This window comes from Haemorhous mexicanus, chromosome 1, assembly GCF_027477595.1.
Source record: "Haemorhous mexicanus isolate bHaeMex1 chromosome 1, bHaeMex1.pri, whole genome shotgun sequence".
In the NCBI taxonomy this organism is placed as follows: Eukaryota; Metazoa; Chordata; class Aves; order Passeriformes; family Fringillidae; genus Haemorhous; species Haemorhous mexicanus.
In genome coordinates this window covers 49,437,624-49,454,248 of record NC_082341.1, presented here as the reverse complement: position 1 = coordinate 49,454,248, position 16,625 = coordinate 49,437,624, and the positions used below count along the sequence as shown (strand labels likewise).

At 36.6% G+C, this 16,625-nt stretch overlaps 1 protein-coding gene across 19 annotated transcripts in view; it reads right to left on the bottom strand.

Moving 5' to 3' along the window:
- NFX1 (nuclear transcription factor, X-box binding 1) overlaps positions 1-16,625 on the bottom strand; it is a 113,348-nt gene that overhangs the window by 20,773 nt on the left and 75,950 nt on the right. For 5 of the 19 annotated variants that reach the window (XM_059849335.1, XM_059849403.1, XM_059849383.1 and 2 more), the window contains 2 exons: positions 12,134-12,235; positions 1,530-1,920 (listed from right to left, as the gene is read on the bottom strand). The exons of 1 other annotated variant lie outside the window; for it this stretch is intronic. In XM_059849335.1, the coding sequence (XP_059705318.1) occupies positions 1,797-1,920; positions 12,134-12,235 (226 nt within the window). In that variant the 3' untranslated portion in view covers positions 1,530-1,796. Of the gene's footprint in view, positions 1-1,529; positions 1,921-6,801; positions 10,668-11,427; positions 11,463-12,133; positions 12,236-16,625 lie in introns of those variants that run through there. 13 more of the 19 variants (XR_009486924.1, XM_059849393.1, XM_059849414.1 and 10 more) reach the window with 5 other exon arrangements.

Sequence of the window (16,625 nt, the reverse complement as noted above, 5' to 3'; positions counted from 1 at the left end):
TTGTCCTGGGGTTCCCCTCCCTATGAATTTAAACAGTACTATTTGTCTTCTTTTCTTTTGCCATGTAAATATCAGAAGTCCAGGCACAATTCTACTGTGCTGCACAGCAAATAGAAAGTCATTAGGACAATCCAAAACATGAGCAGTTGTTTGAATTTGTTAATTCTAGCATTGGGCCATCTGCATTGAAAACTGAACAAGCTGTTGAGCAACCACTGGTCTGGCCTCAAGAACTGAAATCTCAATAGACTGAAATCACATGAGGTTTATCAATAGTAGTGAAAATATTAAGTTACTATCTTTTGTAAGTGATGTTCTATAACCACAGGAATGTATGAATGGTGTTTAGTGAAAGGAACAGCATCTCACAGAGATAACTGAGGATGCATTCTGTCATCTCTGGCTGCTCTCCAAGAATAGCATGGAATTTATATCTACATTGAGAGAACAAGTGATAATCAACCAGAATTCACTGGTCCCCCTATCACTCATTGGTCTCAAGGATGAACAAAATTTTCCCTCTAAATTTTTTTTTTTTTTCTGTTTCTTGATAGGTTGTAACTCCATGCTATTATCTGACATGCTGTCCACCTTAAAACCGGGAAGTCTGGTACTTGAACCAAGAAGCACTTTGTGCTTCTCCTGGGCTAATCTGTCAGAACTCGGAGCCCACTGTGAAATGAACTTCTAAAATCCCCTGAATTGTTATTGTATCATATCCCCATCCACTCCTCTGTGATTTAGCTTATACTTCAAATCAGGCCAGACTCTGGTTGAGTGTCCACCTCATATTTGGCAAGGGAGGGAGGTTTCACCAATAGTGCCTCATCAAAGTGAAACAAATGCCCTGTAAAGAGTCTGGAGAAATATATCTCCCAATCCTCTTCCATTGTCAACCACGCAAAACCTCTTCACCTTTGGTGCTATCATGAACTTCAAGCATAACTCACCTATATTTCTCCATTCATCAAAGTCTTCAGTCATTAGCTCATGATTGCCTAATCTCCCATTCTTATTTCAAACTATTTTGTTCCTCAGTGTGCCACCAGAATGTCTGCCCACACTTCCCAAATGCCTGGGCTAGCTTAATTTGTTTTTGAAATATATTGCCGGTTGCTGTCCTGGCTGCAATATGCTCAGAAATACTACTGACTATGCATCCTTTCCTCACTTTGTCCTGCTCTTTTCTCATCACTGTGAGACAATTTCCTCCCAGTAACAGAGCAAAGCTGATTTTCTGCCCTTTTAGCAAAAAAATGCCAGAGCAACATTTTCTGCATTCCATGTCACTACCTTCTCTGAAAACCTCATGAGCTCCTGGGCTGCTGGAATGACAATGCCTTTGTTCATGAGAACATATGCTATCCCTCCTGCTTTCTTACTCCCTTATATCAGCCCAAACTCCTTTTTTCCTGGCCATCTTATAATTTAGACCCTATTCCGGGTCTAAATTATAGCGCCAAGCTCAACAATACCATGCATATGACTCCGACCGGTTTCATGTCATTCATGTGAAAAACGCCAATCACTTGTTTTAAAATGTTAAAAGTTTAATAGTAGTAAAATGGTTATAAAAATAGTAATACAAATTAGAGCAATAAGAATTTAGATAACCAGAGTTAGGACAAAAAAGGATAATAAAAGCAAAGAATTACAAACGTTTGGATGCTTTCCTCTTGAAAGCATGGCTCGCTAACAAAGGATTAACTCTTAAAAGCAATAGCCTGCTGCATATTCATATATCTTATACATGATTCAAAAATTCTTTTCAAACAAAGGGTTTTCTCTGGTTACTGTCAACTTCTCCTTAATCCTGTTGGCACCTCAGAGACAAGAAGAAGGTGGAAGAAAGTTTGTCTTTTCCGATAAGGGGTCGATATATCTTCTCTTGGAGATTTAGGTGTCTTGTTGCTGTTATCTCTGTGTGAAGAATTTCTCAAGCTAGTTAGAAAAAGTATCTTACATTGCATAGTTTTATTTTAAGATTATGTTATAGCCTAAAACTATATTTAACACACTACTGAAAAGGATTAATACAGTATAACTTTTTAACATAACACATATAATATTCATTTTAGTATTTGTGAAAAGCCAGTCATAAAATATGCATTTTCCACATTCATCTACAGTGGCAGAGATGTATGCTGCCTTCCTTACTACCTTCTTATCATCTAGCATCAAGGAATCAATCATCCCCATACTCTTCCAGTGTTCTCCATCTTTTTTGGCAATCTGTATGACAAAAAGACTGCTCGGTATAATAAAATCTTCCAGGAACTCTGGAATTAAAACCACCAGTTATGGTTTGAGTCCATGTCTTTTTCTGTCTCTTGCCCAATCTGTTTTCCTAAAACTACTCCTGTCACAGATTCATACAGGTCTATACTCCCATTCTGCACCTGCAATGGCCAAACTTCCCACCCAGTAACAGCTAGTCTAATACCTAGAGCAGGTAAAGAACATTACTGACATTATAGGTAGACTGAATTTGAACTGAACATCCAAAGAGAAAACAGTAACTGATGAGAGCCAGTGTGCTATGGAGTAATTCCAAAAGTGCACTCTTCAGCTGTGATTTTAGTAGAAAAAAGGGAAAGTCTTAGCTCTAAATGTGCATAGTTGTAAAGTAGTTTTTATTGATAGTAGTTTATTTCACATAATTATATTTTCAATTTATAGACCTGGATAATGTTTTGAGAAATATTTTACAGCGTAGCAGTTTTTAGTTTATATTCAGGTGAAGAGGAAAACATCTATCACTACACTAATTGCAAATAATTTTGCTTCTGAAAACAAGCCCTTTTTCTAACTTCTTCATATAGATGGTAAGATGTCCATTCCACAGAATAAACTGACCTTGCTTCAGTTAGCTTTTGATGACAGAAACTGTTTGGCCATTAAAAGTATGTCCTTATTAAGGAATTAAATATCAGCTAACACTTAAAGAATACTTCATTATCCTCAGAATATGAAAAGTTCTCTCTTCAACCCAATGTGTTTCTAAATTATTTCAATTTTATACATTCTTTGATGCAAAAGAAATGTTATGAAGCACTAAAATATTTTTTTCATTCACTTAGAATGAATAAATATTAATATTTGCTGCTCTTATTGTTATCCCCAAAATTAATATTCGAATTTAACTGTAACAGTCAAAATCTGCAAACACTGTAGCACCTGAAAAATTACAGCCTTATCATAACAGAGTTACAACATAGTATACACAGCTTATAAGGTCGTAGGAAAACATGTAAATTTGATTTCCAGTCATTCACTCCTTTCTGTTCTACATTTACCCATAAATGTGTAAAAACCACTGACTGGGAAACATTAAAGAGTTCAAAAGCTGAAGCTGTATCAGAATAATCAACTGCAAAAGATTAGGAACTGTCAAATTTGGCACAAAACAACCATCAAGGAGCTATAAGCATTGAACACTTCAACGTGACTGCACAATTACCTCTTCTATAAATTAACCAATCATAATCTTTTTGGGAAAGACAAAATGTAGCACAGATATTAGCATATTAATAGAATTGCTAATAATTTCTGGAGACTGTATGCTGCATTCAAACAGGTGAAAAGACTAAGATGATAATCAACAGCTGTTCAAAAGGGAACTCAGGGAGATCAAGACAACCCAGCAAAGACATGGAGAGAACTTTATTAATGCATCTCGACACACACCTTTGATAGCTAACATTGCATGTAGAAAAAGAATTGCTAAAGCTCAGGGAAAAAACTGAGTCAAAAGCATAGCTTCTTTAGGTTGGCCATGAATTGTAGGATCATATCGCTTGGAAGAGACCTCAGGGAGGTGATGTAGTCCAATTTCCTGCTCCAAGCATGTCCAGTTAAAGAAGGCTATTCAGAATCTCATACAGTTGAGTTCTTAATGTCTTCACAGAAGACAATTCTGTAACATATCTGACTAAACTCATCCTGTATTTTACCACCTTCCTCATGAAAGTGTGTATCAAGTAATAATGTCTCATGTTTCAACTTCTATTTCCCATCATCCTTTTACAGTACACTCTGGCTCTGTCTTCTCTATACATCTTGTTAGGTATTTGTGGACAGAAGTAAAGATTTCAGTATTCTCCTTTCTGAGGCTGAACAAATCCAGTGCCTTCAACTTCTCCATTATGTCACATCATGTACTCCTGCCTCCTGAACAACTAGGTGGTCTTCTGCTTGAGTTGTTTCAGTCAAGGTCTTTCTTGTACTGTGGAGCCTGCAGCTTGACCCAGTATTACACAAGTAATCTCACAAGTGCTGAATAGAGGAGAGTAATTACTTCCTTCGACCTGCTGTGTTTGTGTTTACAATCCAGGGCAGAGTGCATGGCTGATTTTGCCACAAGGGTGCACTGCTAACTCACAGTTAACTTGCTGTCCCCCAGGATCCCCAGGCCGCCATTCTTTTTACACAAAGCTGCTATCAAGATAATGAGCTCCAGCCTGTACAATTGCATTAGGTTATTCCATTCTAGGTCCATGGCTTTGTACACATTTAGGCCGAAGATTAGGAGAATTTCTCATAGCCAAGGCTGGAAGAAGCAGGAAAACCACAGACTAAAAAATTAACTATATATGGGGCTTTATCCGTTCTTAGTAAGTATATTACAATCTTAGTAAGTAATTGAATATCAGCTGACAGCCAAGACATACACTCCTTAAATGCCTAATAAAGTTATCAAAAATACAACTTACATGAAAATTAATTATTTTATATTTCAATCTGTTTAATCATTGCCTACTTCAACAGAATATAATTAAAATTGCATAAGACTTTAATTGAAGCTGCTGAACTGTCCTTCCTAAGCAATCACGCGTAACTAGAAACTTTGGCACCTATTTATTTGATGCCAGCATACTGAATTTAAACATCAACCTGAGTCAGTACTCACCACGAGTTACTGAACTGACTGAAGATTTTAATTAGTACTTCCTGAAAGAGGTATCTAACTTATTGTGACAGCAGTAAATTCTGAAAATTCCTTGAATTGCTTGTTAAAAAAAAGGTAAGCTGTCTAGGTGCCTTGAATGGACAGAATGTATTTTCCTGACCATACTGTTTGATAAGTGACTATCCAACATCCAACAGTTACACCACAGCTTTTATTTCCTAGAACTTAGATTTATAAGTAATGTTCCCTAGTAAAACATGTTAACTTACCCTACATACACATTTTGAAAGACAGCCTTTTGACTAGCATATAAAAAGTGTTCTATTAAGATATTTTTCTTTATGCTGATGCTTTTATTTTAGTTTCTTATATCTCCTTACAAATCAAGCCCTCTAGTTCTCTGACTAGAATACATTTTCTACACTTTAAATGTGAATATAGTAAGATGACTGGATGCTGGAGTAAGCACACATTAGATCCATCAGAAAACCAAACCATTTACAAGGGGGCAGTTCCTGAACATTTCACAAAAACTAAAGTTGAGAAGGGCAAGCATAGCTGAGCTCTACCCAACAGATGTATTTTGTCCCTATTCCTTTCACTGAAAAGAGCTCCAGAGAAGGCAGCAGTAGCTCATAATGGCATGTAAACTGGTAAAAGGGCTGTCTGAAATACCAGAAAGGTGATATGCCTTGATCTGTGCTCTTAAAAAGATTCCTTCAGTGGTAAAAATAACTTTCTGTTTTGAAAGAGACATGTATTTCCCAGAGAAATTCTAAATTAGACACCTTGACTTAGAAACATAATAAAAATACTGTGCTTGAGACAGCATTATTATCAATGGATAATAACAAAAGATTCCTACGATCCTTCTGGGACCTTGCTTCTTGTAGGACAGTATTAACATGGTCTCTCCATCTGCTCAAGACACTGCACCACTTTCTTCAAAAATCTTGAGATGACAAACACTAAGAAACCTGGTCTAAAGCTCAGGAGCGTCCAAAATACAGCCTCTCTACATAAGCCCTTTCTAATAGCTCTAATATTCTGGTTTATGACTAAGTAGTAAATATATGGACATAAAAATTTGCACATCAACCATCTTAGGAATTCAGCATTTTAGTAAAGGATGAGAACAGCATTTGTTAAATATGAAGGCTTCTGCTGGGAATTCAGTATCTACCAAGGCTAAAATAATTGAAATCCAACATATGAACAATAGTATCTATCTAAACCTTTTCCAAACATGGAAAAGTGAACTGAAAGCAAAACCAATTGTCTCGTCTACTGCCATTTGCACACACTGACAAGGAAGATGTATTTGGTCTCCCTCTAGTCCATGACACACCAAACTGAAGTGCAGGCACTTTTTTCAGGCAAAGATTTCCAGTTAACATGTTTTCCAAAGCTTGTACACCTGCAACATGCCATCCTCACCCCCCAAAAAAATCCTGAAATTAAAGTCCAAACTTAAAGGCAGTTGAAGTAGCAAGCTAAAAGGTTTTAGGCTGTCTTTCAAGACTCTTCAATCTCAGATAACTTCCTAAATTTCTATGAGCCATCTTGCACTTCATCTGAAATATCAGGTCAGGCTTTTGCTGCAAATGCATGACCTGGGTTAAAAGTTTAGGAAGGAGCCAAATTATTTCAAATTATTGCAAACTTCTGATTTTTCAGATGGCTTGCTTTCTGAGTCTTTCTGTCACTTACTAGACTGTGATGGCAGAGTTCTTATATTATCCCTTCACCTCCCATTTATCATCCTGATTTTCTTATATCTAATGCCCACAGAACTTTACTGTTACATTAGTCCTCACTTCCCCTCCCCCCACCTGCCTTACAGTCACCATTACCACTTAACTGTGAAAAAACAGCAATGAAGGGACCATAGGTTAAAATAACATATTTTATTGCCAAATAGCATTAGCATTTAGGCTGACATAATAGAGTTTTTCATATAACCAAAATGCACATTTCTATCCAGAATAATCTCTCCTGTAGCTCTGAATTCCAAGAAGGCAGCATACTCTCCATTTTCTGGGGAGCCCTCTTTACTTGCTTAATTCTCCACACAGCATTCATTTAAAAATCACTTCAAATCCAGGAAACCACATACTTTATTTAAAACTTTGAGGAAAAGGAACTTCCCAAATGTCCATTTAAATCTTTATACTCGTTTCTCTGTGATGTCTCAGTCTTCCAACTCTTGAATACTAAGATGAAGTTTGCAAACAATTCCAAAGCACTGAACTTTAAATTTTGATTTATTTTGGGTTTGTAAAGAATGTAATTTTACATCAGTAACTTGACAAAATTAAGTTAAATATAGATCTTTCACAAATGACAAGTGTTGTAGAAAAACTTTACTTTGCTCATTTTGAGGCAGATACTGTAAAAACTGCCACAGAAACAAGTGATCTTGAAGTTTATTATGTATCTTATAGAATTTTACGTTAAACCCAAATACTGAATATTCAGAGCACTTTAAATATTTGAAGCCATACAGACAGGTAACAGCACAGCCCAAATGCCAAACTATCTGCCTATTTTAAACACAATTTTAAAAGCACTTCATGAAGTTGCAGGAATTCCAACTGGTATCACAAAACTTATTTCAAAAGATGCTTACTGAGAAGTACTTTCTTCAAATATATTTACAGGAGACAATATTATTCTTAGGGCTGTGAAAAATTGCTAGCATACTGAAGCTGAAGTTGTAAGTTACAGTGATGTCACCATGATTTTTGCCACTGCCTTCACTGATGAAAAGACTTCTTTTATCTACTTACTCTTCAATTACATAAAAGCTGCAAATGCCAGCTCAGATTTAAAAAATAGATATTTGAAAAGTATTTCCACAAGGCACACGTGCAATATGAAGCTAAGTTATCACATATATCAAATTTCCAGCCTTTATTACTATTCCAAATTCCATATGAAAGTCACTGATACATTGCAGCAAAACCAAAACAAAACAGAAACAGCACCACTGTTAACCTTTGCTGAATTCCTTCTTAAGGCTATGTAGCTGAGCTCCAGGGGAAAATCACTTTCATGAGTAAACGTATGGTATTATATTTTTAACCAAGTTACTAAAATGAATTAAATTGATGAATTAAATTGATTGATTGATTGATGAATTAAAATTATTTGGTACTTGTGAATTGCTTCTTTACTACAGGTATGGATCCCACAGCCATGATTTAGAGATGTGGGACATATAGATCTATAAAAATGTTTTAACATTAAAATAGTTAAGAGGCAAGTGTTAAGAAGTATGACTGCTCAGTATGAACACATTTGGTAATAATTATTAATCTTAGCTTGAGAAACTGAGATTATTTCCATTATCTTATTACAAGCAGTGGCAAATTGACTGCTGAAGTGTGTCTCACCAAAGCTGTTGAGCTTTTATGTTAATGCCATAATCTGATAAAAATTCCACTAAACAGAGCTGAAAATAATACTACAAAAACCTTTTAGGTATTAAATTTCAAATCAGAGGCACAAATGTGATGGTTTTGGCTATATTCATGTGAAACTGTGAATAGATAGCAGGCTTCAGCTTTATTCTATTTATTATCAAGTAAACCACTTTGATTTTCTATAATGTTAGGTCTACCTATAGTAAACCAACTACGTGTGCTCCAGTATACATGCATCTGACTCAGTTCACGGGTATGTGTGCCAGATCCTGTCTAGAACCTACTTTTGCGGCGTAACTACATACATTCTTAATAGAGGTCTTACTAGCTTTAAGTCAGTGCTATATTAACATAGTTATGAGTTTCAAAACCAGGAATAGCCTTTGTTTGGCCACATTGAGACAGTGCTTGTCTGCAAGCACTGGTACAGATACAGTCCTCACACAGAAGGGAAAGAAGAAATACATTCCTGGAAGTAACTTATTTTTTCAGCTGAACTTATCAATACGCCTTGTAGAATCAAACCATAATTTGCTTAAGAAATTAAGGGCAATGTAAGACATAGTGATTTAATTTTAGTTTCTGTTCACAAAGTATTAAGACAAAAAAGGTAAAACAGATTTAAATCACTGCATACAAATTTAAAGTTTGAACGCTCTTAAAGGTACCTGTTTTACTTGAAACACTTCAAATGTTTAGTATAATTTAAGACTTCATTTTTTAAAATGTGAAATAATAAACTCCTACAAAAATATACAATAATAGCAAGCATTTTATTTTTAAAACATTTGGGGGGACAGATATAGTTTGTGAGTTTTCTACTTGTTTTCCAGGTTTCATGAGCTGTTTAATTGAAATATAGCCATGAAATGCTTCACAGATAAGGCTCAGGGTCATATGAAAGCTATAAGAGAATCTAAGCATGAGTAAATGCTTTCAATTTTTTGGCAACAAATCTCACACTACAATGTAGTGAGCCCCTTTTTATCATCAGCCTCCTATGCTGTATAGGGGACTCACCTCAGGTATTACACATAGCAGCCACAAGAAACAAGAATCAGAGCGCATCAGCGTCAGAGTTCCTAAAGCTATTAATACAAAAAACATTCTCCTCAGGAGAACAGATATGACTCCAATTCAGAGCTGTACCACCTCTTCTGATCAGACCTACAATCTCCTCTCCCAGAGAGCTACTCACCTATCTTAAATCAAGATCTGGAAACAATTCACCATCATGAGAACACTTAGGCGTCTTTCAGTGTTTAAACTCTCATCACAATTTTTTAATGGCATTTCCCATAAAACCAAGATTTTCCATTGCCAAATAGCTTAGGCAGTTGGACTTATAAATTTTACAATTATTATTCCAAATTCATAACATCCTTAAAACAAACTTCACACATTCATTTTACGCTTGCACAGTACAGAAAAAAATATAAACCATAATAAAATCATGCACCGAACACCAAAATAATATATGAAGTTTGATTTTGTTCAAGGTCTTGAATAAAAAAGTAGTACTATTAGTAATCTCATGTTGTGGGGTTGATTTTGTTGTTGTTTGGTTAGGGTGTTTTTCTTTGTTTTTGCTTGTTTTTCTTTTTAAACACATTAAATTTGAGATAAATTAGAGTAAGTTTTAATTCCCCACCTTCCCCAAATACTGGTTCTGCAGATTCCAAAACAATTCTGTGTTCTTAATAGGCATTTATGGATATATTTATACTTAAATTTTGTAATTCTTTCTATGTAGAAGAGTAACTCAAATTCTCAAATTTACCACAATAACACAAAAGTGTTAAGTATTTAAGAATATCCCAACCAGTGTTTTTATCTCAGATTATTTCTAGTCCATTTTAAGTGGTGTGTGATACATCAACAAAATATTTGAGATTTATTGTTCTTAATATTCCAAAAATATATCTGCTTACGATCAGTTCTCTTGCTTCAAAGTCATCAATGAAAATCTAAATTATTCTGACTGCACATCAGATACAAAATTGCACCAAACCCAGATTTAATAAACTCATACTACTATTAGGTATTATGCAATTACATAAACTGTTGAAATGCTTAACTTTTTAAACTAGCATATCTAGCGAACTTCAGATGTTATATTATGAATATGTTGAACAACTGGTCATTTGACAGATAATCAAAAAGCACCTCACACAATAACTTAGTATTTTCACCTCTAAGCTTCTGTATCATGATCTATGTGATTCTTATTCATCTGAATGATTCTACATCAATCACTTCAGTCCTGGACATCAAAGTAGTCAATTACTGGCTCTTCCTTTAATGGTTTGGATAAACCACTGTTTCCACTAGTCCTGAAATTACAAGAATATTGGATAATTACATGCACGAAAAAAAAGATACGAAGTAAACTGAATCACAAACTCCCATAATATCTCAGTGTGCACGTACACACTGCATTGGACAATAGCATGTAGTTTTAAACTAAGTTTTATTCAAAGTACCTCAATGTTCCAGAAAGCCTTTGTTTACTGAATTTTTACAAAAACATATGACTGATTAAATTAATGTACATCAACATGTGTCTGAATGGATAAAATTCCTTTTGGAGTTTTACCAGAAAATGTAATTTAACAGTAATATTTATTATAAAAATGATACTGTACTGAAGATTAAATGTTCAAAATGCCTTTTTAAAGGAAACAGCAAAATAAATACTGTCAAAGTGAGCTGATGATCAAACCTGCTGCTTTCAAAAGCAAGAGTAACAAAAAATATAGGGTCATAGCACATCCAAACACTGTGAAGATTTTTTTTCAGTAAGACAGCATGACATCTTCCAAAAGATTTTGTAGAATTAAGAATTTCTAAAGAAACTTTACTTCTAGTAATGAAAAACAATTGGCTAAGACCCTCTATTTCATTTTGCTACATAACTCCTTTGCATTAATTAGGGTCACTGAAAACAGGAATCCCACAGAAGTGGAAACAAACAGTACAAACCTATTAAAAACTGACACTGAGTTACACCTTAAGCAATCCTTCTAGAAATATGTTTTGCTCTAGATGCTTAGCTCTGAAACAATTTAAATTTTTTTAAACAGCAGTACCTACCAAAAGTAGTTACTGCAACATTAAGAGGTCCCTTTCTGCAAAAGGTATTGAACATAACTTCAGATGCTCATCTGCGAAAAATTTGGGAGGAAAACACTTCTAAAAGGTAAACCCGAACAAATAATAAGCCACCCATTTAAAAAAAAATTGCAACTATGAGATAACAACAAGTATCTGAAGCTGGCAGGTCATACAACATAAAGACTGTCCTTTTAAGACTATTCACCAAGATGCCTTATATATCCTATATTCAGTAATTCTCACTATTTGACAAAAATTGTAGGTCACCTTTAATCAACTGTGCAGTCATACATACACAAGAAAAATACATTTAGTACTAGTCCAAATAAATAATTTTATGCCAGTAAGACACTGGTTAAAGGTAAAAGAAAGAAAAAAGAATCCCAAACCTTCGAAACAGCACTCTCTTCCCAACTATCTAATATTTATTTTAAAATAATTTTAGACCCCAATAATACTTGTTATACTACTACCCCTGTACCACACAGCCAATCTCACATTTTTTTATCACTTCATTTCATGCTTACTTCTGTGGAAAGAACATCTTAGTGCATACTGCAAGCTCCAAAGCAGAAAAAATGGAAAAAAGCAGAAACAGGGCATATGAAGTTGAAGCTCAGGAATATGTTTCTTGGGCAACTCAGCACAAAATTGAAGAATAAGGTTTTAAATCCAAATTCCTTACTTATCTGTTTGTTTGCAATGAAGAAGAGGAGGTGCAGGCCTGCTCTGCATTTCTTTATCTAGCACAGAAGTTAAGGTATTGCTTGGACAAATGGATTTCCCTCTAAAGAAATAAAAGAAAGAGTATTGAGTTCAATAGGAAATCATACTCATTAAGAGGTTGGGAATGAGTAACATTTGTAAGAAGCAGTTTTGGTATCAGAGCTCACATTCTATTCCAATGAACTACAAGATCTTACAAACATAGGTGACCAATTAAAAAAGCATTCCCACCTCCCACCAGGTTAAAGTTTTCATTATCTGGAAAAAAAGTTACTTGTCACTGGCCATAATTTTTTCAAGGTTATATTACATTTACATGCACACTCTAACAAGAAGTATATTGCAGTCCTATCAGCAGAGAACAGGTGATTTTCCTCTCCTGTCTAAAACAGTTAAAAAGTACTTTTCGCCCTTAGCGCTAAGCCTGCCATATAAAGTCAAATGCTCACACTGCTATTTCAGTTACAACTCAACACTAGAGTTCTAAGTGGAAAAAGACAACAGTGGTACATGGAAGGGTAGTCTGTTGTCTTTCATTTTTATCAACTGTGATATGCAAAACATCGAAAGCAAATTGCCTGGAGGTAATTAAGCAAAAAAAGAAGGAAGCCTAGAGAGGCCTTCAACAATTAAAGTAACTTGTCTGTCCTTACTCTAGAATATCAGACTATATCACACTTGTACAGTAAAAAAGAAAATAAATGACAGCTCTGAAATGCTGGCAACAGAACACTTGGAAGAATACATATGGCAGCAGTTTCTACTAATTAGCTGGAAAAAAAAATCTTTCTGAAAAAAGAGAATGTTCCTGCATTTCAAGAAAGTAAATCATGCAGTTCTGCTCTAAAGTTAAATGTTCCCAGGATGTAGAGAGTTAATATAGCAAACTTTAAAAATCAGAAGGGATCAAAGCCTTGAGAACAATCAGAGATGACCCTGGAACCAAATTTGCTTTGGTCACATCAAGGTCGAGACATGTTTTAGCTTTGACAAAATTTAGCATCCCTCAAAAAAAAAAAAAATCCAAAAACAAAACCGAAAACCAATTAAAAAAAAAAACCAAAACTCCAACAACCCACAAAAAACCCACAAACCAAACAAAAAAAAAAAAAAAAAAACCAAAAAAAAAAAAAAAAAACAAAAAAAACCAAAACCAAAAAAACCTCCAACAACAACAAAAAAACAAAACACCAAAAACCCACAGGGGATTTACAGACAAAAATCTATAAACTTACACTCCAGCAAAGTTAACACCACCTTCTGTATACATTGGTGGCACACTGATTGGTTCAAGAAAAAAAAAAAAGATGAAACAGTCACTCACATTTAGCCCATGTGGAAAAAACCCAAACAAGAGAATTCAACTAAACAGATGTACAATGGGAAAAAACCCTTCGATTAATTAATTACCAGAAATAGGAAAGAAAGCAGACCCTTCCTAACCCATGGTTATCTATCTTAAGTTGTGAAACAACTGTTGATATGAAAACAAAAGGCTCTGCAAGTATTTTGGACATTTTGATATGAAAGTTACCATTCTTCATTTAATTAACCTATTCTCAAAGTATGGAAAAGAAAAACCAAGTGCCTGCCTGTCTTAGGTTGACTATATGATGCTTTTATCCCCAATCGTCTTGTTCCGTTTATGCTGAATACTAAGTTTTGCACTTTTAAGACTTGCTCTAAAGATTGAGAGGGGGAGAGGAGGTGCGCAGTTTCTTTTCAGACACTGAACTCACTCCTACACATTCCTGCTCCTGGACTGCGTTGTCTGCGGATGAACAGACGGCGGGACAGGGCTCTCTTTTTTTTGCTTTTAGTTAGTTTAGCTAGCTGAGACAAAGAAGTTCCCTGGACTGTGCTTTTTTTTTTCCTTTTTTCTCCTTTCTTTGGACCTGTTCACACTTGCTCTGGACTGAACAACTGTAAGAGCACCAAAAGCTCACATCGGTGGGCTGGGCCGGGCCTGGGCCACAGCATTTCCAGCACCGGAGGGACTGATAAGAGACTGAGTGAGCTGAACTGGAATCTGGGGAGGGGACTTTCTGCGTTTGTCATCTCTTTTGGAGCAGCAAGGGGTTTTATTGTTTAATATTAAGTTTTCTTGTTTATTAAACAGTTTTTTTCCACTTTTCTCCAAAGAGGTATTTTCTCCTGGACCGGTTGGGGGAGGGGTGGTAGAATCCAATTTCCTAGGGGGGCCCTTTGAGAGTTCTCTCCCAAATTTGCCCTGAACCAGGACAAATACATCTATTGGCGGCCAACGTGAGGCTCGAGAAAGTAGAAAAAAGCATTATTGATTGCGTGTTGGTTCTGCTTGCTCTGTAGTGAGTTAAAGCAGTCAGTAACCATGTTGCTTGATTTCGTAATGTCTCTTGGAGTAGAAGCCTTCATGTGGTTCTGGTCTATAAGCCTTTTTGAGGTTTCAATCCCCTTCTAGTCACTAAGATTACTGTCCCTAAAACGTAATTTTCACAGTACAAGGGCACAGATTGGAATAGCTATTTTGCTAGCCTTAGTCATAATGATTTATAAGGCATTTACAAGGTTACTGGAGTCTGCTTACAATATGTATAGTTTATGGTTTCTTTGTCCTACCCCGCGTCCTAGTTACAGTAGTATGTTTTAAGAATTTATTAGTAATTGCACCCAGTTTGTTAGAGGAAGAGCAGAGAATGAGACTTTCCAGCCTTTCCTTTCCTTCTTCTCCTCTGAATCTGTTATGTCACTTTTTGAGAATGTTCAGTTTCCCCTGTTAAAGAGACCATGTTTTTGGCATTTAATGTAGTAAGCTTCCTCTATATGGTCTGCAGCTTCTCTAGAATGAGGGTTGAAAAAGAGCAAAAGAGCTGACAAGACCCCTGACCCAGAAGTAGACTCAGGCAATAAAAAATAATGAGTAGTGTAGAGAATGAGTAGTGTACAGTAGTGTAGAGTAGTATAGAGAACCCTGAAAGAATTTTCTGATCCTGTAGACTGAGATTTTCCATGTGAACAAATTCAGAACCTAGCTGAGGTGGGAAAATACCTGAAAGAGAAATGCCATGGTAACTGTAAGGAAAAAAGTCTCATTGCAATAAGCTGGGCCCTGGCCTACGCTTATCGCACCCTACTAGATACTGTAGGGCAGCAGACAGAAGCAGGCAAGCAAGGAGATAAAGCAACAGCTACCCCAGTCACTCAAGCTGCAGCCAACACTCCAGCTGCTCAGGCTGGAGCTGAACCAGACAGTAAGCCTAAGCCACTGGCAGCTGCTGCAGGAAAGAAGCACATGAGCAAAACCAATCGGCCAGTGACTGACGATGATGATCCACGGGAAGGACCCTCACCACCAACTACTGATAAAAAGCCCAAAGTTAATGAAACTGACACAGCCTCAGAAGCCAATATTGAGTCCTATTCCCTGAAGGACCTTCATGGCCTAAGGAAGGATTATACCCGGCGGCCTAATGAATCCATAATTAGTTGGTTAGTCCATCTCTGGGATGCTGCAGGTGAGGCTACAGTTTTGGATGGTAGTGAAGCCAGGCATTTGGGATCCCTGTCACATGATCCTGTCATTGACCAAGGAATGATGAGGGGGGCTAACCCTCACAGCCTCTGGGCACGGGTCCTGGAAAGTGTTGCACAAAGATACCTGTGTGCAGACGATCTCTATATGCAGCAAACACAGTGGAAGACCATAGAGCAAGGGATCCAACGCTTAAGGGAAATGGCAGTGGCAGAGATTGTCTTCTCGGATGATGTAAACACTGTAAATCCAGACTTGGTACCATGCACATCTGTAATGTGGACAAAACTTGTACGACTCGGGCCACATGAATAGGCTTCTGCTCTAGCAATAATGAAGCGAGATGATAGTGAGGAGACCGTGCTGCATATGGCAAAGAAACTCCGAGCATATGCAGACACTGTGCATGGCCCGACACATGCCAGAATCACAGCAGTGGAAACACGTCTGCAGAGGTTAGAGGATAAGATAGAAGAGAATCACAAGAAGCTCAAAAAGGTGATTTAAGAAGACCTTCTTCAAATCTCAGCAGTACAGATCAGAGGTTCTAGTGCCCAACGCGGACACTCCCCAGATGGAGAGAGAAAGTACACCCCACGAGCTGAGCTGTGGTTCTTCCTGCGTGATTGTAGAAAAAACATGAAGAGATGAGATGGAAAACCGAATGCTGCTCTAGTACAACAAGTGCGTGAACTGAAGACTCAGAGAAGAAGTTCCAAAAAGGAAGCAGCTCAAGTAGCCAGTAACCGAACTGTCATATATGATGATAATGACGATATTTTTGGTGCCCTTGAAAGAACCTCCAAGACATATGTCCAGGGAAAGAAGGATAACCAGGCTTAGAGGGGCCCTGCCTCTAGCCAAGTAGAGGCTAGGGAAAACCGTGTTTTTTGGACTGTGTGGATTCGTTGGCCTGGCACATCTGAACCACAAGAATACG